The 24,907-nt window shown below is 38.4% G+C and overlaps 1 protein-coding gene across 3 annotated transcripts in view; it reads left to right on the top strand.

Annotated features, from left to right (window-relative positions):
- AR (androgen receptor) overlaps positions 1–24,907 on the top strand; it is a 201,341-nt gene that overhangs the window by 99,309 nt on the left and 77,125 nt on the right. For all 3 annotated transcript variants that reach the window (XM_040466963.1, XM_040466964.1, XM_040466962.1), the window contains exon 2: positions 18,773–18,924. In XM_040466963.1, the coding sequence (XP_040322897.1) occupies positions 18,773–18,924 (152 nt within the window). The remainder of the gene's footprint in view (positions 1–18,772; positions 18,925–24,907) is intronic.

The following is a 24,907-nucleotide window of genomic DNA, read 5'->3' as shown; positions in this document are numbered from 1 at the left end:
GCCTCTCACAGTGCCTACCACATAGTAAGGCACTCAGTAAATTTCTTTCCAGCAAGGGGGTAGTTCTGTAATGGATGAGATACATTTTTATAGTTCCTACTTAATGCTATTACTGTCTATTCAAAGGTAACTGGGCTATAGATGAATGCCTGTTTGATGTTGGTCATTATATAGATTTTCCACAGGTTGACTATTGCATATTCTAGACCCTAGGAAAAGTTAGTATACTCAATGTGACTAAAAATATTGCTCTACAACAGAACTCTGGCATAGGAATTATAACACCTGGCTTCTAGCCTCAGGACTATCTCTAGAAAACTATTTCTTCTGGTCAATTTTCTCTCATTTTGTTGGCCCCCCAAATTTCCCCTGGACAATAAGACAGTGTAAGTCAGTGGATTTAATCCCTGATTGGACATTATCACTAACATCAAACTTTTAAGAAATTTAATGCCTGGACCCCATCTTAATTTAATAAATCACAATGGGGGGTGGGAAGTTCCCCTAGTGATTTTACCATGCACCCAAGGGTGAAAAACATTCAGCCATATGATCTCTGAGAGTCATCTAGCCCTGACAGTCAATGAGAAGCAATGCCATATAGCATGGTAGACAAAGCATAGGTTTTGGAGTTAGCCAGACATGCATTCAAACCCTTGCTCTTATAGTTTAACTAGCTCTGTGATCTTGAGAAAAATATTCAGTGGCTCTGAACCTCTGGCACTTTGTTGTAAAATGGAGATAATCTGTGTATCCTGCAGTAGTCGTTGTAAGGATAAATCACCTTTGACGGAGCTTAACACATACTAAGCCCTCAGTCTCTTTAGTATCAGAAGTTCAAATGGAGGATGTGAAGAAAATATTGGTCCAATAAGATTTAACATGTAAATCAAAAACAAGTTGTATTCTCATTTCCTGGTTTTTTTTTTTTTTTTTTGTAATGGATTCTGGAAACACATAATGTGGAAACCTCTCTCAGCCCTCAGATTTGATGACAATTCAGAAAGGAATCTGACTAGTTCTTCCATGGATGATTGGCTGAGATGACTAAGAAACCATTGGAAAGATTTTGGCTCACAGAATACAGCAGATGTGGCTTGGGAGATGTAAGGACATGACTATAATAAGGATTCATCAGTTCAGCCTGATTTCTGAAAGTGATTCCAGAAGAAAAGGACAGCTTGGTCATTTGGTGGGACACACTGATAAAAACAGTCTTGCTGCCACACTTCCAGCTGTCTTGGCATGTTTGTTAGTTGGTATAAACTACAGGAAAATGTAAATCACCAGTAGGCCTATAACTACTTGTCTCAACATGTCAGGTTTGCAGGTTGAGTATACATTAGAACTGCAGGCATCCTCATCTGATCTATCCCAGAGTAAATACTTGACAAGCTATGTAAAACACCTTGCTAGGTTAGTAATAGGATTTTAGTACATGGTGGCCATTATTTTCTAGTACCTCCAGACAAAACACATAAATTTCTCTTCCTTTAGTAACCACTGATCTTGGACCATTTAATAGTATTTTTCTTGCTATACATTGCATTAACCATTTGCACAGTTGTCATAGCTCAAAACAAGCCCATGAAAACTCCTCTGCAAACAGAGGCTGTCTTTCTCATCTTTATGTTCCTATCATTTGGCAGAGCTTTTCCTTTATAATGTATGAATGATGAATTTTTGAATTAATAAGTGAATGGTATGAGTGATATCTCTTCTTCCTCCATTTATGACCCATGATAAGGATTACTCTGTGTGTGTGTGTGTGTGTGTGTGTGTGTGTGTGTGTGTGTGTTGGGGGAGGGAGTGATTTTTGTAGCATGTGAAATATAACCTGGCTTGGAATATAAGGAAGGCTTCCACTATGGTAGAGTGAAGACTACCATAAAGCTACCCTTTCATAAAAGCAACAAACACACTAGCAAAAATTGTGAAAATCAACTTCTCCAGAACTCTGGAAAGGAAAGAAAACTAGCAAAAATCTGAGGTGCACTTATTCAAGAAAAATGGATGTATGTTCTCTGATCACATGGAAGTAATTAGAAATCAATATCAGAAGGAAATACGTGAAACTCACAAATGTGGAGAATTAAATAACACATGCCTAAATAAACAGTGGATCAAAGAATAAATCAAAAAGAGAAATGAGAAAATCCTTGACATGAATAATAGAAAAAATGTAACATACCAGAACCTGTGGGATACAGATAAGCTAAAGCAGTCTTTGAAAGAAAATTTAGAACTATAAATGCTTATTGCTTTAGTCTGAATGTCTGTGTTCCCCTTGAAAATTCATATGTTGAAATCCTAGTGCCCAATATAATGGGCAAATGAGGCCTTTGGGAAGTAGTTAGATATGAAGTGACATGTTCATGAATGTAATTAGTGCTTTTATAAAAGAATGCAATTAGAGCTTGCTTACCTTTCTACCATGTGAGGTTACAAGAAGTCTGCAATTGGAAGAGGGCCCTCACACAACAATTCTGGCACCTTGATTTAAGACTTTCTGCCTCTAGAGCCGTGATAGATAAATTTCTGTTGTTTATAAGCCATCCAGTCTATAGTATTTTGTTATACTAGCCAGAACAGATTAAACTCCTATATTAACAAAGAAGAAAATGCTCACATCAATAACTTAACTTTCCAGTTTAGGAAACTAGAAGAAAAGCAAAATATTAATAAAGATTAAAGTGGAAATAAATTAAATAGAGAATAAGAATAATCAATAGAATCATTGAAGTCAAAAGTTACTTTGAAAAGATCAACAAAATTGACAAACTATTAGATTTACTAAGAGGAAACGATAGAAGACTCAAATCACAAAATCAACAATGCAAGTGAGGACATCACTACCTACCTTAAAACAATAAAACAGGATTAAAGGGGAACACTATGAACAACCATATGCCAACAAATTACATAACCTAGATGAAATGGGAAATAGTCAAGAAGACACAAACTGCATAAACTGACTCAAGCAGAAATAGAAAATCTGAATGGCTCTATAAAAAGTAAAGAGAATAAATATAATATTACTTCATTGTATTAGCAATATAATAAACTTCCCATACCATCTGCCACCATATAACCCATTACAATATCATTGACTATATCCTTATGCTATTCCTTTTATTCCCATGACTTATTCATTCCATAATTGAAAGCCTGTGGGTAGCTACACTTGTGGTGAATATAGCATAATGTATAAACTTTCAGAATCACTATATTGTACACTTAAAGTGAATGTGACATTGTGTCAGCTATACTCAAAAAAATTTTTTTAAACCAAAGAAAACAAACAAAACCACAGGGACATAGAGAGCCACTACAGTATGAAGAATTCAGACTCTGGAGGGGGAATACCAGGACACTATGTACCTCCACCTTCATCTATTGAATGGAAATAGTTATAAGTACCTACTTCTATCCGGGCACCAGAACTTATACACACTAACAAACATTGCTTTTCAATTAAACAAAAAGAAGAAGAAGAAAGAAAGTAAGTAAAAAGAAACTCACCATTTTTGGAAGCCCAAATCTAGATGTATTCACTGGTGAATTCCATCAAACATTTACAGAAGAATTAGTATCAATCCTTTACAAATTCTTCCAAAAAATAAAACAGGTGGAAACACTTCCCAACTAATTCTGTTGACCAATGTTACCCAATAACAAAACCAAAAAGAAAACTACAGACCAATATAACTTTTGAATATTAATAAATTAAAAAATCCCCAATGAAATAGCAAACCAAATCCAGCAACAAATAAAAAAGATTATGATCACAAGATGGATTTATGTCAATAACTTAAAATTGGGATTTATCTCAGGAAGGTAAGATTGGTTTAACTTCTGAAAATCAGTTAATATAATGTACCATATTTAAGAGAATAAAGGCCCCATGATCATCTTAATAGATGCAGAAAATATTGGCAAAAAAATCTAACAATAGTTCACAATTAAAACATTCAACAGGAATAGGAGGGAACATATTCAAACTGAAAATAGATATCTATGAAGACCCCACAACTAATATCATACTTAAGTGAATGAAAACTTTCCCAGTAAGATTGGGAACAAGACAAGGATATCTGCTCTCACCATTTCTGTTCACCATTGTACTGGAGGTTTTATCCAGGCCAATTGGACCAAACAGCAAAAACAAACAAACAAACAAAGATCTAAAAGGCATCTGTATGGGAAAGGAAAAAGTAAAAGTATCTTTATTCACAGATGATATAATCTTGTATATAGAAATTCCTAAAGAATCCATAATGGGGGGGGGGGGGAGAGGGAAGATGGCGGCGTAGGAGGACTCTGGGCTCACCGTGCTTCGTGCTGATCACTTAGATTCCACCTACATCTGCCTAAATAACCCAGAAAACCGCCAGAGGATTAGCAGAACGGAGTCGCCTGAGCCAAGAGCAGACGAGAGGCCCATGGAAGAGGGTAGGAAGGGCAGCGAGGCTGTGCGCACTCCACGGACTGGCGGGAGGGAGCCGGGGCGGAGGGGCGGCTCGCCGGCCAAGCAGAGCCCCCGAGTCTGGCTTGCAAAAAGCGGAGGGGCCTGACGGACTGTGTTCCCACAGCAAGCGCAACTTAGCAGCTAGGAGGTCATAAGTTAACAGCTCTGCTCAGAAAGCGGGAAGGCTGGAGGACAAAGGGAAGGAGAGCTGCTGAGCCCCCGGACAACAGAGCTCAGTTTGGTGAGGAACAAAGGCGCTCGCCAGCGCCATCTCCCCCGCCCATCCCCCAGCCAAAATCCCAAAGAGAACCAGTTCCTGCCAGGGAACTTGCTCGCTCCTCGCAAACACCCAACTCTGTGCTTCTGCAGAGCCAAACCTCTGGCAGCGGATCTGACTCCCTCCTGCTGCCACAGGGCCCCTCCTGAAGTGGATCACCTAAGGAGAAGCCAGCTAAGCCTGCCCCTCCTGCCCCTATGCACCTTGCCTACCCACCCCAGCTAAGACGCCAGATCCCCAGCATCACAAGCCTGGCAGTGTGCAAGTAGCCCAGACAGGCCACCCCACCCCACAGTGAATCCCGCCCCTAGGAGAGGGGAAGAGAAGGCACACACCAGTCTGACTGTGGACCCAGCGGTGGGCTGGGGGCAGACATCTGGTCTGACTGCGGCTCCGCCCACCAACTCCAGTTATACACCACAGCACAGGGGAAGTGCCCTGCAGGTCCTCACCATGCCAGGGACTATCCAAAATGACCAAGCGGAAGAATTCCCCTCAGAAGAATCTCCAGGAAATAACAACAGCTAATGAGCTGATCAAAAAGGATTTAAATAATATAACAGAAAGTGAATTTAGAATAAGAGTCATAAAATTAATTGTTGGGCGTGAAAACAGTATAGCTGACAGCAGAGAATCTCTTGCTACAGAGATCAAGGGACTAAGGAACAGTCACGAGGAGCTGAAAAACGCTTTAAACGAAATGCATAACAAAATAGAAACCACCAGGGCTCGGATTGAAAAGGCAGAGGAGAGAATAGGTGAACTAGAAGATAAGGTTATGGAAAAAGAGGAAGCTGAGAAAAAGAGAGATAAAAAAATCCAGGAGTATGAGGGGAAAATTAGAGAACTAAGTGATACACTAAAAAGAAATAATGTACGCATAATTGGTATCCCAGAGGAGGAAGAGAGAGGGAAAGCTGCTGAAGGATACTTGAAGAAATCATAGCTGAGAACTTCCCTGAAGTGGGGAAGGAAAAAGGCATTGAAATCCAAGAGGCACAGAGAACTCCCTTCAGACGTAACTTGAATCGATCTTCTGCACGACATATCATAGTGAAACTGGCGAAATACAAGGATAAAGAGAAAATTCTGAAAGCAGCAAGGGGTAAACGTGCCCTCACATATAAAGGGAGACCTATAAGACTCGTGACTGATCTCTCTTTTGAAACTTGGCAGGCCAGAAAGAATTGGCACGAGATTTTCAGTGTGCTCGACAGAAAAACTATGCAGCCGAGAATCCTTTATCCAGCAAGTCTGTCATTTAGAATAGAAGGAGAGATAAAGGTCTTCCCAAACAAACAAAAACTGAAGGAATTTGTCACCACTAAAGCAGCCCTACAAGAGATCCTAAGGGGGATCCTGTGAGACAAAGTACCAGAGACATCACTACAAGCATAAAACATACAGACATCACAATGGCTCTAAACCCATATCCTTCTATAATAAGACTGAATGCAAATGGATTAAATGCGCCAACCAAAAGACATAGGGTATCAGAATGGATAAAAACACAAGACCCATCTAGTGGCTGTCTACAAGAGACTCATTTTAGACCTGAGGACACCTTTAGATTGAGAGTGAGGGGATGGAGAACTATTGATCATGCTACTGGAAGCCAAAAGAAAGCTGGAGTAGCCATACTTGTATCAGACAAACTAGACTTTAAATTCAAGGCTGTAACAAGAGATGAAGAAGGACATTATATAATAGTGACAGGGTCTATCCATCAGGAAGAGCTAACAATTATAAATGTCTATGTGCCGAATACCGGAGCGCCCAAATATATAAAACAATTACTCATAAACATAAGCAACCTTATTGATAAGAATGTGGTAATTGCAGGGGACTTTAACACCCCACTTACAGAAATGGATAGATCATCTAGACACACGGTCAATAAAGAAACAAGGGCCCTGAATGAGACATTGGATCAGATGGACTTGACAGATATATTCAGAACTCTGCATCCCAAAGCAAGAGAATATACTTTCTTCTCGAGTGCACATGGAACATTCTCCAAGATAGATCATATACTGGGTCACAAAACAGCCCTTCATAAGTTTACAAGAATTGAAATCATACCATGCATACTTTCAGACCACAATGCTATGAAGCTTGAAATCAACCACAGGAAAAAGTCTGGAAAACCTCCAAAAGCATGGAGGTTAAAGAACACCCTACTAACGAATGAGTGGGTCAACCAGGCAATTCGAGAAGAAATTAAAAAATATATGGAAACAAACGAAAATGAAAATACAACAATCCAAACGCTTTGGGACGCAGCGAAGGCAGTCCTGAGAGGAAAATACATTGCAATCCAGGCCTATCTCAAGAAACAAGAAAAATCCCAAATACAAAATCTAACAGCACACCTAAAGGAAATAGAAGCAGAACAGCAAAGGCAGCCTAAACCCAGCAGAAGAAGAGAAATCATAAAGATCAGAGCAGAAATAAACAATATAGAATCTAAAAAAACTGTAGAGCAGATCAACGAAACCAAGAGTTGGTTTTTTGAAAAAATAAACAAAATTGACAAACCTCGAGCCAGGCTTCTCAAAAAGAAAAGGGAGATGACCCAAATAGATAAAATCATGAATGAAAATGGAATGATTACAACCAATCCCTCAGAGATACAAACAATTATCAGGGAATACTATGAAAAATTATATGCCAACAAATTGGGCAACCTGGAAGAAATGGACAAATTCCTGAACACCCACACTCTTCCAAAACTCAATCAGGAGGAAATAGAAAGCTTGAACAGACCCATAACCAGTGAAGAAATTGAATCAGTTATCAAAAATCTCCCAACAAGTAAGAGTCCAGGACCAGATGGCTTCCCAGGGGAGTTCTACCAGACGTTTAAAGCAGAGATAATACCTATCCTTCTCAAGGTATTCCAAGAAATAGAAAGGGAAGGAAAACTTCCAGACTCATTCTATGAAGCCAGTATTACTTTGATTCCTAAACCAGACAGAGACCCAGTAAAAAAAGAGAACTACAGGCCAATATCCCTGATGAATATGGATGCCAAAATTCTCAATAAGATACTAGCAAATCGAATTCAATGGCATATAAAAAGAATGATTCACCATGATCAAGTGGGATTCATTCCTGAGATGCAGGGCTGGTTCAACATTCGCAAATCAATCAACGTGATACATCACATTAACAAAAAAAAAGAGAAGAACCATATGATCCTGTCAATCGATGCAGAAAAGGCCTTTGACAAAATCCAGCACCCTTTCTTAATAAAAACCCTTGAGAAAGTCGGGATAGAAGGAACATACTTAAAGATCATAAAAGCCATTTATGAAAAGCCCACAGCTAACATCATCCTCAACGGGGAAAAACTGAGAGCTTTTTCCCTGAGATCAGGAACACGACAGGGATGCCCACTCTCACCGCTGTTGTTTAACATAGTGCTGGAAGTTCTAGCATCAGCAATCAGACAACAAAAGGAAATCAAAGGCATCCAAATTGGCAAAGATGAAGTCAAGCTTTCGCTTTTTGCAGATGACATGATATTATACATGGAAAATCCGACAGACTCCACCAAAAGTATGCTAGAACTGATACATGAATTCAGCAAAGTTGCAGGATACAAAATCAATGTACAGAAATCAGTTGCATTCTTATACACTAACAATGAAGTAACAGAAAGACAAATAAGGAAACTGATCCCATTCACAATTGCACCAAGAAGCATAAAATACCTAGGAATCAATCTAACCAAAGATGTAAAGGATCTGTATGCTGAAAAGTATCGAAAGCTTATGAAGGTAATTGAAGAAGATTTAAAGAAATGGAAAGACATTCCCTGCTCATGGATTGGAAGAATAAATATTGTCAAAATGTCAATACTACCCAAAGCTATCTACACATTCAATGCAATCCCAATCAAAATGGCACCAGCATTCTTCTCGAAACTAGAACAAGCAATCCTAAAATTCCTATGGAACCACAAAAGGCCCCAAATAGCCAAAGGAATTTTGAAGAAGACCAAAGCAGGAGGCATCACAATCCCAGACTTTAGCCTCTACTACAAAGCTGTCATCATCAAGACAGCATGGTATTGGCACAAAAACAGACACATAGACCAATGGAATAGAATAGAAACCCCAGAACTAGACCCACAAACGTATGGCCAACTCATCTTTGACAAAGCAGGAAAGAACATCCAATGGAAAAAAGACAGTCTCTTTAAGAAATGGTGCTGGGAGAACTGGATAGCAACATGCAGAAGGTTGAAACTAGACCACTTTCTCACCCCATTCACAAAAATAAACTCAAAATGGATAAAGGACCTGAATGTGAGACAGGAAACCATCAAAACCCTAGAGGAGAAAGCAGGAAAAGACCTCTCTGACCTCAGCCGTAGCAATCTCTTACTCGACACATCCCCAAAGGCAAGGGAATTAAAAGCAAAAGTGAATTACTGGGACCTTATGAAGATAAAAAGCTTCTGCACAGCCAAGGAAACAACCAACAAAACTAAAAGGCAACCAACGGAATGGGAAAAGATATTTGCAAATGACATATCGGACAAAGGGCTAGTATCCAAAATCTATAAAGAGCTCACCAAACTCCACACCAGAAAAGCAAATAACCCAGTGAAGAAATGGGCAGAAAACATGAATAGACACTTCTCTAAAGAAGACATCCGGATGGCCAACAGGCACATGAAAAGATGTTCAGCGTCGCTCCTTCTCAGGGAAATACAAATCAAAACCACACTCAGGTATCATCTCACGCCAGTCAGAGTGGCCAAAATGAACAAATCAGGAGACTATAGATGCTGGAGAGGATGTGGAGAAACGGGAACCCTCTTGCACTGTTGGTGGGAATGCAAATTGGTGCAGCCGCTCTGGAAAGCAGTGTGGAGGTTCCTCAGAAAATTAAAAATAGACCTACCCTATGACCCAGCAATAGCACTGCTAGGAATTTATCCAAGGGACACAGGAGTACTGATGCATAGGGGCACTTGTACCCCAATGTTCATAGCAGCACTCTCAACAATAGCCAAATTATGGAAAGAGCCTAAATGTCCATCAACTGATGAATGGATAAAGAAATTGTGGTTTATATACACTATGGAATACTACGTGGCAATGAGAAAAAATGAAATATGGCCTTTTGTAGCAACGTGGATGGAACTGGAGAGTGTGATGCTAAGTGAAATAAGCCATACAGAGAAAGACAGATACCATATGGTTTCACTGTTATGTGGATCCTGAGAAACTTAACAGGAACCCATGGGGGAGGGGAAGGAAAAAAAAAAAGAGGTTAGAGTGGGAGAGAGCCAAAGCATAAGAGACTGTTGAGAACTGAGAACAAACTAAGGGTTGATGGGGGGTGGGAGGGAGGAGAGGTTTGGGGATAGGTATTGAGGAGGGCAACTTTTGGGATGAACTCTGGGTGTTGTATGGAAACCAATTTGACAATAAATTTCATATATAAATAAAAAAAAAGAATCCATAATAAACTATTAGAACTAATAATGTAGTTCAGCAAAGTTGCTGAATACAAGATTGGTGTGCATAAATTAATTGTATTTCTGTATGTTAGCAAATAATAATTTATAAGTGATAGAACACAGTGCATAATATTATCAAATAGAATATTTACAAATAAATTTATTGAAAGGTGCAAGACTTCTACAGTTAAAACTATGAAACACTGTGGAAAGATAAGATGTAAACAAATGGAAAAGCATTCCATTTTCATCGATCATAAACTTTAATATTGTTAAGATGACAGTATTCCTCATAGATTCAAGGCAATCCCTCTGAAAATCCTGCTGGATTCTTAGCAGAAATGGAAATATCAATTTTAAAATTCGTATTGAAATACAAAAAACCTAGAATAGCCAAAATAAATCAAAAGATGTTCAACATCACTCATCATCAGGGAAATTCAAGTGAAAACCACAATGAGATATCACTTTACACTTCTCAGAATGGCTAAAATCAACAACACAAGAAACAAAAAATAATGTAGAAGATAGTACGGAGGTTCCTCAAAAAGTTAAAAATAGAACTACCCTACAATCCAGCAATTGCACTACTGGGTATTAACCCAAAGAATACAAAAGCACTAATTCAAAGGGATACATGCACCCCTATGCTTATTGAAGTATTATTTACAATAGTCAAGATATTCCAATTAACAAGTAGCCCACTGTCCATCCACAGATAAATAGGTAAAGAAGATGTGGTATATATACTACTCAGCCATAAAAAAGATTGAAATCTTGCCATTTGCAACAACATGGATGGACCTAGAAGGTATATGCTAAGTAAAATAAGTCAGTCAGAGAAGGACAAATACCATATGATTTTACTCATATGTGGAATTTAAGAAACAAAACAAATGGTCAAAGAAAAAAAGAAGAGACAAACAAACAAAACAGACTCTTAACTGTAGAGAACAAAGATTACCAGAGAGGAGGTGGGTGGGGGGGGGATGGTGAAATAGGTGATGGGGATTAAGAGCACACTTGTTGTGATGAGTACAGAGTAATGTATGCAATTATTGAATTGCTGTATTGTACACCTGAAACTAATATGACACTGTATGTTAATTATACGGGAATTTAAAACACAAATAATCAACAAACAAAAAAAAAACCCAAAACAATCTTGAGATAGAAAAACAAAGTTGGAGGATTCACACTTCCTGATTCCGAAACTTACTAAAAGCTACAGCAATCAAGACTGTGTGGTCCTGGCATAAGTATGACACATAGAGACCAATGAAATACAATTGAGACCTCCCCCCAAATAAACCCTTACATTATGGTTAAATGATTTTCAACAATGATAGCATGCCCATTCAATGGGAGAAAGAATAGTATTGTCAACAAATAGGACAATGGTATATTCACATGCGAACAAATGAAGTTCTTTTTTTTAAATAGGAATGTCTTTTTTTAATGTTTATTTATTTATTTTTGAGAGAGAGAGAGAGAGAGAGAGAGAGAGAGAGAGAGAGAGAGAAAGAGAGAGCACAAGTGGGAAGGGTCAGAGTGAGAAGGAGACATAGAATCTGAAGCAAGCTCCAAGCTGTCAGCACAGAGCCCCATGTGGGGCTCGAACTCACAAACTGTGAGCTCATGACCTGAGCTGAAGTTGGATGTTTAACTGACTGAGCCACCCAGGCGCCCCCACTTTTTTATACCAAAAATTATCTCAAAATGTATCATGGACCTAAATGCTGGAGCTAAGTCATTAAAACTCAAAGAAAATGTAGGAGTAAATCCTTGTGACCTTGTGTTAAGCAATGTTTTTTTTTAGCTTATAACACCAAAAGCATAGAAACAACAGAAAAAAAACGATACATTGGACTTCATCAAATTTTAAAACATTTATACTGCAATCAATACCATCAAAAAAGTAAAACTCTAACCCATGGAGTGAGAGAAAACATTTGCAAGTCATGGATATAAGAGTATTGAATCTAGAATATACAAAGAACTCTTACCATTCCATGATTAAAAGGCTAATAGCCAGCCCAGTTTTAAAATGTGCAAAGACTGGGGCGCCTGGGTGACTCAGTCGGTTAAGCATCTGACCGGCTCAGGTCATGATCTCGCGGTTCACGAGTTCGAGCCCCCCATCGAGTTCTGACAGCTCAGAGCCTAGAGCCTGTTTCAGATTCAGTTTCTCCTTCTTTCTCTGCCCCTCCCCTGCTCATACTCTGGCGCACACTCACTCTCTCGCTTGCACTCTCTCTCTCTCTCTCTCTCTCTCTCTCTCTCTCTCTCAAATAAATAAAACATTTAAAAATTAAAAAAAATAAAATGTGCAAAGACTTTGAATAGACCTTTCTCCAAAGAACATGTACAAATGGAAAATGTTCAACACCATTACTCAATAGAGAAATGCAAATCAAGACCAAAATATGACATCACTTCACACTCACTAAGGTGACTATAGTAAAAAAGACAAATAGCTTGGATGTGGAAAAATTAGAGCCAGTATACATTACTGGTAAAAATATAAAATGGTGCAGCCACTTTGGAAACTAGCCTGGAGGTTTCTGAAAGTGTCATCATTTGACTTTTGAAATAGTAATTTCACATATTATATATATATATATATATATATATATATATATATATATATATATATTCATTGCAGCAGTATCCATAAAAGCCAGAGTGAAAGCAACTCAAATGTCCAGCTGATGAATGGATAAACAAATGTGGTATATCCATGTAATGGAATATTACACAGAAATAACAAATGAAGCAATGATACATGCTACAATGTGGATGAATCTTAAAAACAGTATGCTAAATGAAAGAAGCAAGTCACAAAAGATTGTGTTGTATAATTCCACTTATATTAAATGTCCATAAAGGGCAAATCTTTAGAGACAGAAATTGAATTAAGATCTGAGAGAAGGAAGAAATGGGGAGTGACTGCTAATGGGTACTGGATTTATTTTTGGAGTCATGAAAATATTATAAAATTAGTTTATGGTAATAGTTTGTAGTAAAATTAGTTTGTGAATATGCCAAAATAGGTGAATTTTATGGTATGTGAATCATATATCAATAAATTTGTTAAAAACCAAATTAAATTAAACCTAGGTTATAACACAAGTATTATATGTCCTTGGCAATTTAGAATAGCAGGAGAATATGGATTTGGGGGGAAATGATGCCCAGTTTGAATGCTGACTTTGCCACTTAGTAGCCATATGAACTGAAACAGGTAATTTACCTTATCTAAGTCCCAGTTTGCATTATTTTCAAAGGAATGGTAATCATATCTACCTCAGAGCTGGGTTTTTAGAACCTAGTTCTCCAATCTCTCCTTCCTTCCACTTTCTCGTGAGATTATTATAGTAATGGCCATCTGTGAAAAAGTGTGCCAGCAACAGAGTGGAATGTTTAACTTCCCAAAATCTCATTGAGTCTTTATAGCAATTTTGTGAACTCTATATTTTTATGCCCATTTTACATGTGAATAAAATGACTTGTTCAAGGTTTTTCTGTTAGAAAGTGGTAAAGTTGGGCATGAAAACCAGATCTTCTACCTATTATATCTTTCCACTTCAACAAGGCCTTACTAAATTGGAGAAGTGGAGAGCTGTGATGTAAAGTCAGATAGTACTTTTAAAAAGAAAACATGACTATTCTCTTGGACAGTCATCAAATTTCAAATCTCAGACTTAGATGGGAAAAGAAAGCTACCAGCCTTACCTTGTTACTTTGTCAATTTCTCCACTGAAATAACCCTTGTGCCCATAAAGAAGTAGGCACAAGAGACCTATGAGGAGAAATTAACTTTGAAGTCTTGAATTTTATTATAAAAATTCATGTAGAGTTGTCATATCCCACAATGTGGTTAACAAACAATATATTTTAGGTTACTAAACATCAGGAAAAATATGATGCTTTTATAAAGATGTTTGGTGGTTTTCTAAATTTCTTCTTGTTTGAAAAGTGCAGTGATATTTATCAAAAACCTGCACTTTTAACACATCTATCCTTTTTTCCCCTTATCTATACACTTGTATTTACCTTTCCCTAAATGCGCTGGATAGCCAAGAAGGATGGTCTTTTTTATTTTAAGGATATTAGACATCTCCCCTATTTTTATGGTAAAGCAAAAGGTGCAGGCAACCTAAACTTACAATGCAGCTATTATGTGGCAGGCACAGGGGGAAGGGCTTAACATGTACTATTTAATGTAATTCTCGCAAAAGCCCTCTAGATAGAAAGTATCCCCACTGTCCACATGAGACAAATGGAGTTCAGAGAGCCTTAATGACTGGGACCAGGGTTCAGTGGTGGATGCAGGATTCCAGCCCACCTCTGCCTGGCTCCAAAGCCCTGCTGAGTTGGCATTCATCCTTCAAACAAGGAGCACTAGTCTATGACTTCTGCATTTCACATTGGTTCCACAGTTCTTGGAGAATTTGCTTAAAGTAGTCAGACCCTTTAAAGTATTTTCAATTCAGACAGACAGACAAACAGACAGACAGACAGACTGAGATTATAGGTAGGTGCTGAAGATTTCTGAGCCCAACTTCTCCATAGTTGAGCTGGCATTTGTAGACCTATAGCTTCTAGTAATCCACTTTTATTTAATTAATTGTGAAACTGTTGAAGTGGTAGTCTGGTTTAGGAAACTTCCATTTTATATGGCAGCATTTTTCCTTCAGACCCATAAAACTGAGTGCACTGCATTGGGATAATAAGTGAGCATGTATCCCGGGGGAAGCAGGAAGAAATATAAACGTTCCATGCAAATTCTGAACTTGCTTGTTCTCAGAGCAAACCTTTGCTACATTTGCACTTAGGATGTTATTTAGGAGAATGTTAGAAACTCTCAGTTTTTTTTTTTTTCTTTCACTATGTGCTGTTGTAGCCATACAAAGCTTTCATGTAACATATCACTTAGTTATGCAGCATAGTAATAAAATGAACACTCATGAGCCCTGGTTAAAGAATAAGAACATTTACACCATTTTTTTGTTTACTGCTGTAACTGCAGGACTTACAATGGTGCTTGTATGTAGTAGACACTTAATAAATATTTTTAAATGAATACATAAATACATAAACTTGTATCCTCCTTCCTTATATCATTAACCACAGTCTCTCCTTAGAAGTAACCATAATCCTATATTTGGGGTTTATTATTCACTTGAATGTTTATGATTTTTCAAATATATATTACCAAATTATATTTTGTTTACTTTTGCCTTTTTTGGGATATGTATGTAATGGAATCATAATATATAGGCTATTGTGATTTATGTCTTTTATGTAATATTAGATTGTAAGATTTACCTATGTGTACCTGTATTCTGTTCCTCATTATTGCTGAATTGTATTTTATTGAATGAATGTGCTGTAATTTATTTATCCTTTCTCCTTTCAGTGGATGTTTATCATTTCTGTTTTTATAAATATAGCTGCTATGACACCATTCCTGACTTGCTTGCTGGTACAAATGTGCATGAGTTTCTGTAGGATATAAACCTGGGATTGGAACTCTTATTACAGTTTTCATTTACAGTGTCCAATGGTCAGCCCATAAGGCAGAACTGAAATGTTCCTTTTGTCTACACTACACCAGGGTCAGTGGAAGTGCTGTCCAAAATATTTTTCCAGAAAGAGGAAGGGTAGGTAGGTAAGCAGAGACCAGCCTGGTGAGGTTAGCAGATATCTCAGGCCTTTAGTCAAAGTGGGCTGTAATTAGGAAAGTTCAAATTCTAAAATTGCCTTTATTATTTCTCTTCTTCTTCCTCTTCTTTTACTGTTATTTTTATAAGTGGTGTGTTTTATTGAACTCATATCTAATGAACAAAATATTGATGACTTTCTTCAGTCTTAAACATTGATTATAAATTTTATTAATTAGATTATTTTGAACTGCATTTTAAATTGTAATATGGATGAAAATTTCTGTTTCATAAAGTCTCTTTTCAAGAATACCTCTTATTTATTCAGGTTTTCATGTTGTATATCTAATATTTATTTTCCAATTATATGATAAAATTACTATAATTATAATTGTCATCTCATTTATCCAAATATACCTTTATGCCTTTCAAAAATCATTCTTGTCTTTTAGGTGCTTCCTTATCTGTAGCAATCTGCACTCTGCCTTACTATATCATCTACTATGTTGTGTTACAGTTCCTTGATTCCTGTATTTCTTCTGTACTAGATAGTAAATTTCTTAGAGGCAAGAATAATATATTGATTATCACAATGTCCCCAGAACCTAATCCTTTGCGAGGTTTGTAAGGCCAAGTGCTAGGAATTGAGTTGAATACATCTATCTAATATCAACCTTCAATTTTATAACATGATTAGTCATGGATTATGAACCAGCATTTTGGAGGCAGACTTACCTAGGATGGAATCTGGCATTCCCATTTATGACATGAGTGGTCTTGAACAAGTTTAATTTTCCTGAACATCAGTTTCCTCTACTATGATATACAGATGATACAGAGCTATTTGGCAGGGTTTGGAGGAAGATTAAATGAGATGATATACATGAAATGGCCTTGCTTTTATTTGAATGGCTTGCATTAGTTTCAGAAGTCAAAAAAAAGAGAGAAAAGGTTGAAGACACTTGTAAAAACAAACAAACAAAAAAAACTTCTGCAGCTTCTCCTTATTTTATGAATGAGGATAGGGACACATTCTTTACCCAAGGAAATGAAAATTTTAGCCAAAGGGATGATGTTCTTAGCATTTAGCCCATTTATATATGGGAAGTGAGCTATTTTCCTGTGGAACTGGCAGTCCTGCTAATCCTGGTTTGATAGGCAGACTCCTGCTGGCTTTCCAGTCAAGGTAGGAAAGTGAGATCTTTTGGGGGAGAAAAGATAGCCAGCTGCTGGGTTTACATATAAGCTGAATTTTTTTAGTGATTTCTGCAGTACTTGGGACATGAATAAAGGCTAATATTTGTGTCTTAGAGGTAAAGTGCTTGTCAAGTATAGCCTAAGCAAAAATATTCTTTGCTCTTGCCCTTGCCAGGGCTGATCCCTGGTTATTGATGGGAAGATAACATTTCATGCTTTTTTGGATTCTGATAACTATGCTGAGCTTGATAGAGCCATGTGTGTAGAAAGTAAGAGAGTAGCAGAAAGATAATAATGTAATGGAAACTATGTTGGATTTGGAGCCAGTTAGTCCTGGGCTTGTTGTCAAATCACTTTGGACTTTACCTCTCTGAATGTGAGTTTCTTCATTTGATGTAATCAAGACCAAAAAAAAAAAATGTTTCTCAGAGTTGTTTTGACATGTAGAAATCACCCAACACAACAAACAGACTGCCATTAAGACTTATTTTCCTTCCTTCCTTCCTTAGTAAGGGAGAAGTGCTCAGAAAAAAAAATATGGCTACATTCCTGTGGATGAGAATATGGGGAATTATCATCTACCTGAGGCAGATTAACCCAGGACATCATTTTTTTTTTAATGCTTAGACATAGGGTATAGGAGAGAAAAATAATTTGACTTTTGATTAGTAAGAACCATATTTTATTTGTTTAAACTTGAATTAATTACTACAGGAGACTCAGAATTTTACTTCTATTAAGGTTTTAGGATTGGCTTTCTGACCCTCTCCTTCATATCCATCTGAAAGGACTCAGGTACAGATCTTCTTAGAGATAAGAAGTTTAGACTAGATGACTCCTGAAGATCCATCCTATCCTAAAGACCCTATGGGTATTTTAATGGCCAAGTGTTGGGATGGTAGCCTGAGAAATTTCCAGCATCACTGTGTGTCATTTCCCAACAAGAACCTCAGGTGTAAGGATTTTGCTATTTTATATTGCAGAATGGAGGTGAGGGGTTGTCTACATGATCTAGAGAGATGACTAAGGAAAGTGAGGGAATGGCGGGGGAGAAGACCAAAGAAGGCTGGTATGATAACACTAATCATGATCCCTCACTTGTGTATTCATTTTAAAGGCTTTTTATCTTTTTATATAATTTATGCTGCCACTCACAATAGAGCTCAGTAGGATGGGCAATACTATTCCTATTTACAGGTGAAAGTGAGGCTTAGAGAACTAGAACAAAGGATACCAAACTGCTTTGTTGCTTAGTCTCTTTTGGCCATAGATCTCCCTTTGGATAAGGTAAGGCCATATAGCTGGGTTGATACCATTTAATTGCTCTAAAATTGTTTCCTGACCACCATTTTAAGTTAGATACCTTAACCTCAGCACTCAGGTTTCTGTCTTCATCTATCCCTCATGTAAACATAGCCCATGAGACTGGCTGATCCCAGAGAACTTCTTGAATTCCTTAGCAGGATCTAAAAAGGCTTGTCCACATGACAGGAAACCCCACAGACGTCATCACTAGAAGTAGCAGAAAAATCAGCTTCACACTGACTCAGTGAAGCAAGAAATAATCTTGTTTTCTAAATAATAATAATTTACACATGTAAATTTGCTCCTAAAGACCTCAGACTTCTATCCTCTTATTTCTGCTAGGCACTGACATGTGTTGCATTGTTTCTTCTGTGTCTTTCCAGTTTGGAGACTTCCAGGGACCATGTCTTACCCATTGACTATTACTTTCCGCCCCAGAAGACCTGCCTGATCTGCGGTGATGAAGCTTCTGGCTGTCACTATGGAGCTCTCACTTGTGGAAGCTGCAAAGTGTTCTTTAAAAGAGCTGCTGAAGGTAAGGGGTCTTGCACACTCACTTCTACCTCCATTTCTTCTTTATCTTATATAGAGATACACCAATCTTCCAGAGCCCAGGATTTTATCATTTCAAAGTTAGAGTCGCTGGTGGGACCCTCTCAAAGAACCTAAGAGCCTAAAGAAACAAGTTTTCATACTTGCTGGTCCCCTGGCTTCAGCAGCCTTGGTAGTACAGGCAATGTATTCAGTGAAGGTGGTCCCATCTGGTGCTTACAGCTTGGAAGGGTCCTACAAATAAAAGAAAATTAATTATTTGAAAAGATTTAATTTCTTCCCTGTTTGTGTTCCACTTTGTTGCATAGTGATGGAAAAATTGTCTTTATTAGAGAAGTCAGAAGTGGAGAAACCCCAACTGAGTCCCTAACCCATTCTCTGTAGTGAATATGTGAAGGAATGTTCCTTCACAAAGTCTCCCTGGCCTCAGCCCCAGAAACAAAGCAGACCATCAGTCTGTGCACCTGCTCCCTTCTGCTGCTGCCTTTTTGAGACCTCTTTGAATTAATAGCCCCTATATAAGTAGGGATCCAGAGTGATGAAACACTTTTGTTTTTTCCATAGACTTGCCTTCAGGATCTGTCCATTGGTCCAGCACCCCAAGCTAAGTTTCATCTTATATTTGGCTCAAGCCCCTGACTTCTTAGTCCTATTTAGCTTAGAACAGTTCATGTCTGATCCACTACCAGAGGTGCTCAGCCTACATCCTACAGCAAGAACTCCCATTTCCAGACCTCCTATATATGCTAGTGACTCCTTCCTTCCCAATCAACCTGGGCTCAAACCTCCTATTCATCCACTGCCTTCCCCATCCTGTCCTAAGAGCTTGTTTTCACAAAGGGACACTGACATACTCTGCTCTGGGGGCACACCCAGTTGCCAAACACCAGTATCTACTCCTGCCTTCACTTTCCACAAAGGAAATACTTCCTTCCAAGACCTATCCTTCTCTTTCTTTAGCCTAGAAGTATTGAGTTCCAAGTCAGAACCCAAACAGGCAGCCTTTCCTTATGTAAGGGCTATAAACCCTGAGGACACTCCTAAAAGTGGCAGGTATATAAGCCACACCTTTCACCAGAAATGTTATAGCACCCACCAGAGGACAACAGAAGCATCAGAGAGCTTTTGGCTTCTAGACAAAAGGTGCAAAGCAGGTACCCTTTACTAGTTTTTGCATTGGTAGCCATTTGGAATGATTATTGCCTTCTCATCATTTTAGCCAGGTGGCAGGAATACTTATAAAACAGAAAGTCATTATTTTGTTTTCTTCCAGTCCCCAAAGCAACAACGAGACAGCTAGAATTTAGTATTACTGAAAATATGCTGCATGTTCCTTCCATACCCCCAAGTGGCCTATTGCTACTGCTTGTACTGGGACAGTTTGATGTGCAGGGCCCCAGTACTTAGACCTAGGCAGTTTGGAAAGAAACACAGAGAGCAGTGCCTGCTTTTCTTAAGAGTACTTACACAAGGATAGCTGTCAGATAAGAAAGCAAGGAATAGCCCCCAATGACTTCAGATCATCTCACCCCAACTTCCCCAGTGGATTCTGCTTCCTCCCTCTACCCCATCATCCAGTAGGCCTTGTCTGTAGAGCAGAGAATAAACCAGGGCACCTATCTAAAGACTGTGTGTCAGAAAGCCCAGGCAGCACAGTAATAGCAGTCATATCAGATATGGGGAAAGAGTTCAAATAAGCAACTGAACAAGCAAATACAAGTCAAATAGATTACATTGTATTTGATGCTGCCTCTGGTTTTATAGATCTGGGTCACAATACTGTTATTTTTTGAAAACAGGGAAAGTAATCAAACATTGTAAAAGGGAATATTTTGCTGTCATAACGTATTCCACATGGAAGCTTTGTTCAGAAGTTAGAGGTGAAGGAGGAAGGAAGGCAGAATGGCAGCTGGCAGGGATTCCTGGGAGGAGCTGTGCTATGGTGTGTATCTTGGACTATTTGAGAGCAAGGAAGCAGAGAGGGGTAATCACTCAACTTGCAGAACACTTGGAAATCCAGCAAGGTCTTAAAATGCTCTAGACCTTAGAATAATTTAAGTTATGGAAACTTGGTAATATTTTCTTTGAGAAAATGAGCCTCCGTGGGCTCATGGGGCCAAATACTCTTGACTCTTTGACATACAAAAAAATCACAAATGGATTTCTTACAAAGCTGTGGATCCCCTTGGTTCCTTTGGAATATGAACCCCAGGTTCCAGTCCTGAGCCCTTTGAGGGATAGGAGAAGATGGTATAAACACACACACACAGACAGAAAAGAAAGCAAAAAATGGCATTTTCTTTCTTCCTCCCCTCTGAAAAACTTGGTGACTTGAGTTTACTACTGTCATTATCTCTGTTTGAAGGCGGGGGGCTGTCTTATTATCCACAGGAAACATTTATTGATTCCGATTTTTCCCCACTTTTACAATGTGTCCTTATTGCCCAAATGGCCTTTATGAAAGTGATTCTGAATCTGCTTTATTAAAACTTGGAATTCCACCTGTCTTGGAGAAAGTGGAGCACAAATCTTTCTTTTCCTCATTTGTTTGTTGTTGTCAGTCAAGTCAGACTGAGTATTCAGTGTTGATTACCACTTTATTCATGGTTTCAGAAATCTCTGGACTGGGCACAGGTACAAGACTTAAAAGCCTGGCATGTCAGACAGAAATCCATTTCTAGCTTTGGTAGATCATAAAGCATGAGGCTTTAATGCTGTCGTTGGTGCAAGGCTCAGCACAGAGTCAGTTGTAATCTAGCCAGATTTTCCTATTGAGGAGGAAGAGAGAGCCTCATATTTTCTCATTGTCAGTAATTCTGGGAGTTTGGGGTGAGGATTAGGCTAGTCAGGGAAGCATCTTCATATTTTGAGATTAAAAAAAATAATGGTGGTAGTCCATGGGGCTAAAATCACTAAAAGATTTTTGGTTGTTGAAAGCTCAGTGAAAGTGTGTGTATGTGTGTGTGTGTGTGTGTGTGTGTGTGTGTGTGTGCGCGCACATGTGCATATATACACACACATGCAGTTGGGGGAAGATCTGTGGGCTAGAAACAGGTATGAGGAGTGGGGTGGTGGGATGAACAGCGAGGTTACAGGGGAAGGCATACTGAATGCTATCTAAAAGGCAAGGAAGTCAAAGGAAGGTGATGCCCATACACAGGAGTAGAAGCTCAAAGGAGTTTTAGTTGTCTGTCTTTGGATAATTAATTTTCCTCTTTGGACTTCAATTTTCTCTGTAAAATAAGGGACTTAAACTAGATATTTTTAATATACCCTTCCAGTGTAGATGTTTATGACGATTCTACAAATTCAAAGCATCGTCATTATCAAAACTATTATTGGACCAAACAAACATCCATTTATACCTATATGCACTTTTGGTTTTGCCTTCTTAACAGATAGTGAACCCTATCTCCCATTCTTTTAAAAATCAATTTTCAGATGATATAGCCATCTGGGAAAGTGCACTATGGATGGGCTAGGTTAAAATTCAGGACTCTGAGATTCCTCCTTTCCCCAGCATTGTGACCATAGTTGGTTAACTTCCTTTCTTTTCCATTTTCTCATCTGGAAAATCAGGATATAAATCCCCATATTTACCACATCATGTTTCAAAGAGGGTTAATTAGTTCATTATGTACACTGTGTGCTCAAGAATTTACTATTTTTCAGACATTTTCTAGTAAAACATTGGAGATTGTACATCCATTTGTTTTGTACACATGGAGTGCTGTTTGGTACACATCATAAAATTGAAACTGTAGTTTACATTCTGGACTCAAAGAATTACACCATCCTCGGTGATGTTTACAATATGTCCCAACTTAGTATTCCTGGCAAATTTTATATAAGTATGGCTTTGATTCTGTCTCTCACCCCAGGTTTTTGTGAGGGAAGAAATGGAAGTGAACTCTCATTGAACTCTTTCTGTCCTTTAAATCCACTCTTTCACACCTCAACTCATGTGGAATTGAATGTTAACTTCTTGTTTGGAGACTTGCAGAGAGTTTTTTTGTGCCTTTCAGTGTCCTCTTGACTCCCTCGCTTTTTCAGTAACATTTCCCGGGGGCAAATTAGCTATGTTAGAAGGATCTGCTTGCAGCGTCACCAGAGCCTTGATCAGGTATCTTTGGCCAAAGAGTTGACTGATCCTGATTGCACTGATCCTGGATATCTTCTCACAAAGTTCCTCTTATCTTTTATCTGTCTCTGGTTTTTCTAAATGTCAAAGCCAGGCTTTAGATCTGAGGTCAGCAAACTTTTTCTATAAAGGACCAGGTAGTAAATATTTTGGGCTTTGTAGGCCATATGGCCTGTTACTCGACTATTCAACTCTGCATTTGTAGCCTGAAAGCAGTCCTAGACAATTTGTAAGCTAATGGGTGTGGCTGTATTACAATAAAATTTTATGGGCACTGAAATTGAAATTCATTTAATTTTCACATGCCATTCAGCACTATTTTTGTTTTGATTTTTTTGAGCCATTTAAAATCTAAAAATCATCCTCAGCTCTTAAGCCACACAGAAACAAGTGGCACAGTGGATTTGGCTTGTGGACTGTAATTTTTGACTCTTGCTTTAGATGGTCACTTATGTGCTTACAAGTCTGCAGACTAAATTTAACTCTTTCCAATGTTCTAGTATTTTATTAACTCTCTAGTTCATCTAATTTTAAACATTCTTCTGAGTGGCCAGAGTTTGCACATCTTGGTTTTCCAAAATACCGGATCTGGTGGCCTCTAGGTATTGAGCATTTTTACTAAACAGGAAAAAAGTAAGTTAATCTAGGAATGCTAGAAGAGAATACATTTTTTTCTAATGATCTAGTAGATCACTCTCCTTTGCAATACCCAGAGAAATTGAAAATATTTCATATGTTCTCTAGACTTTGGCACCATAAATATGTGGATGACTATGAAATCTACATGAATGAGTTTTGCTGGATGCCACATATACCACAGATGGTAAAGAGGAAGGACTTTAGAGACTTTCTGGTACTAAGTGTTATGGAAAAACTTTCTGTCTGATAGAAAACAGGGCCAAGGTGGTCAGCTGAGTTATGGCCATATATTTCCCCATGATTCTTTGTCTTTACACATTTGCTGGCATAATTCTTGCTGTCCCCACAAGACTAGATCACAGGCCTTCAGAATAAATAATTTAGCTCTATAACCCATTGCAGTTGATACCCACTTGCATCTCTCATTAGTGCCCAATTTGGGAGCCAGGAATTTGCCATTGCTGCTATACAGTGCCCTGTGCCTGCTTATTTATAGCATGCACATTTTATGAAAGCAATGATTAACAGGAAGTTATGTCACTTCCAAAATCTTCCTAGTCCATTGCATGCTTCCACTTTGTGTTACTGTTTCCCAATATGTTACATTTTTAAAGCCCATGTATTGAAGCTAGAACATTTTTTCAGTCCTCCACAGAATCTCTTGGTAATTGTGAAACTATGTGTAGTAGATTTTTGCATTTGGCTGCTATTGCAAAGGCAAACATTAGAACCACTTTTTCTTCAAAGGTAGGAGTTATTTCTTACTTCTATGGGCTCTAGTCCCATAGGAAGAAACACACTATGCTTCAAAATGACCAAATCTGTGATGAGCCATTATTTCAGAAAACAGTCTCTTCAGTTATAACAGCTATGTGTGCATACTTCTGGAACCTATCGTTCAGGTGTTTTCATGCTCCTTTTCATGGATAGGCAGCTGCTTTCAGAATTCTAAGTAGGCAGGTGTGCAGAAGAGGGTACAGAAGAGGAAACTTCCTCCTATACAAAAGAGAAAACTGAGGGGCATCTGGGTGGCTCAGTCAGCTGAGCTTCTGACTTTGGCTCAGGTCATGATCTCATGGTTCCTGAATTTGCACCCCAGATTAGGCTGTCTTCTGTCAGCGCAGAGCTCACATTGGATGCTCTGTCCTCCTCTCTCTCTGCTTCTCCCCTGTTTGCACTCTCTCTC

This window comes from Herpailurus yagouaroundi, unplaced genomic scaffold (genome assembly GCF_014898765.1).
Source record: "Herpailurus yagouaroundi ecotype Mexico unplaced genomic scaffold, PumYag 67073, whole genome shotgun sequence".
Taxonomy (NCBI): Eukaryota; Metazoa; Chordata; class Mammalia; order Carnivora; family Felidae; genus Herpailurus; species Herpailurus yagouaroundi.
This window is presented reverse-complemented; position numbering and strand designations above follow the sequence as displayed.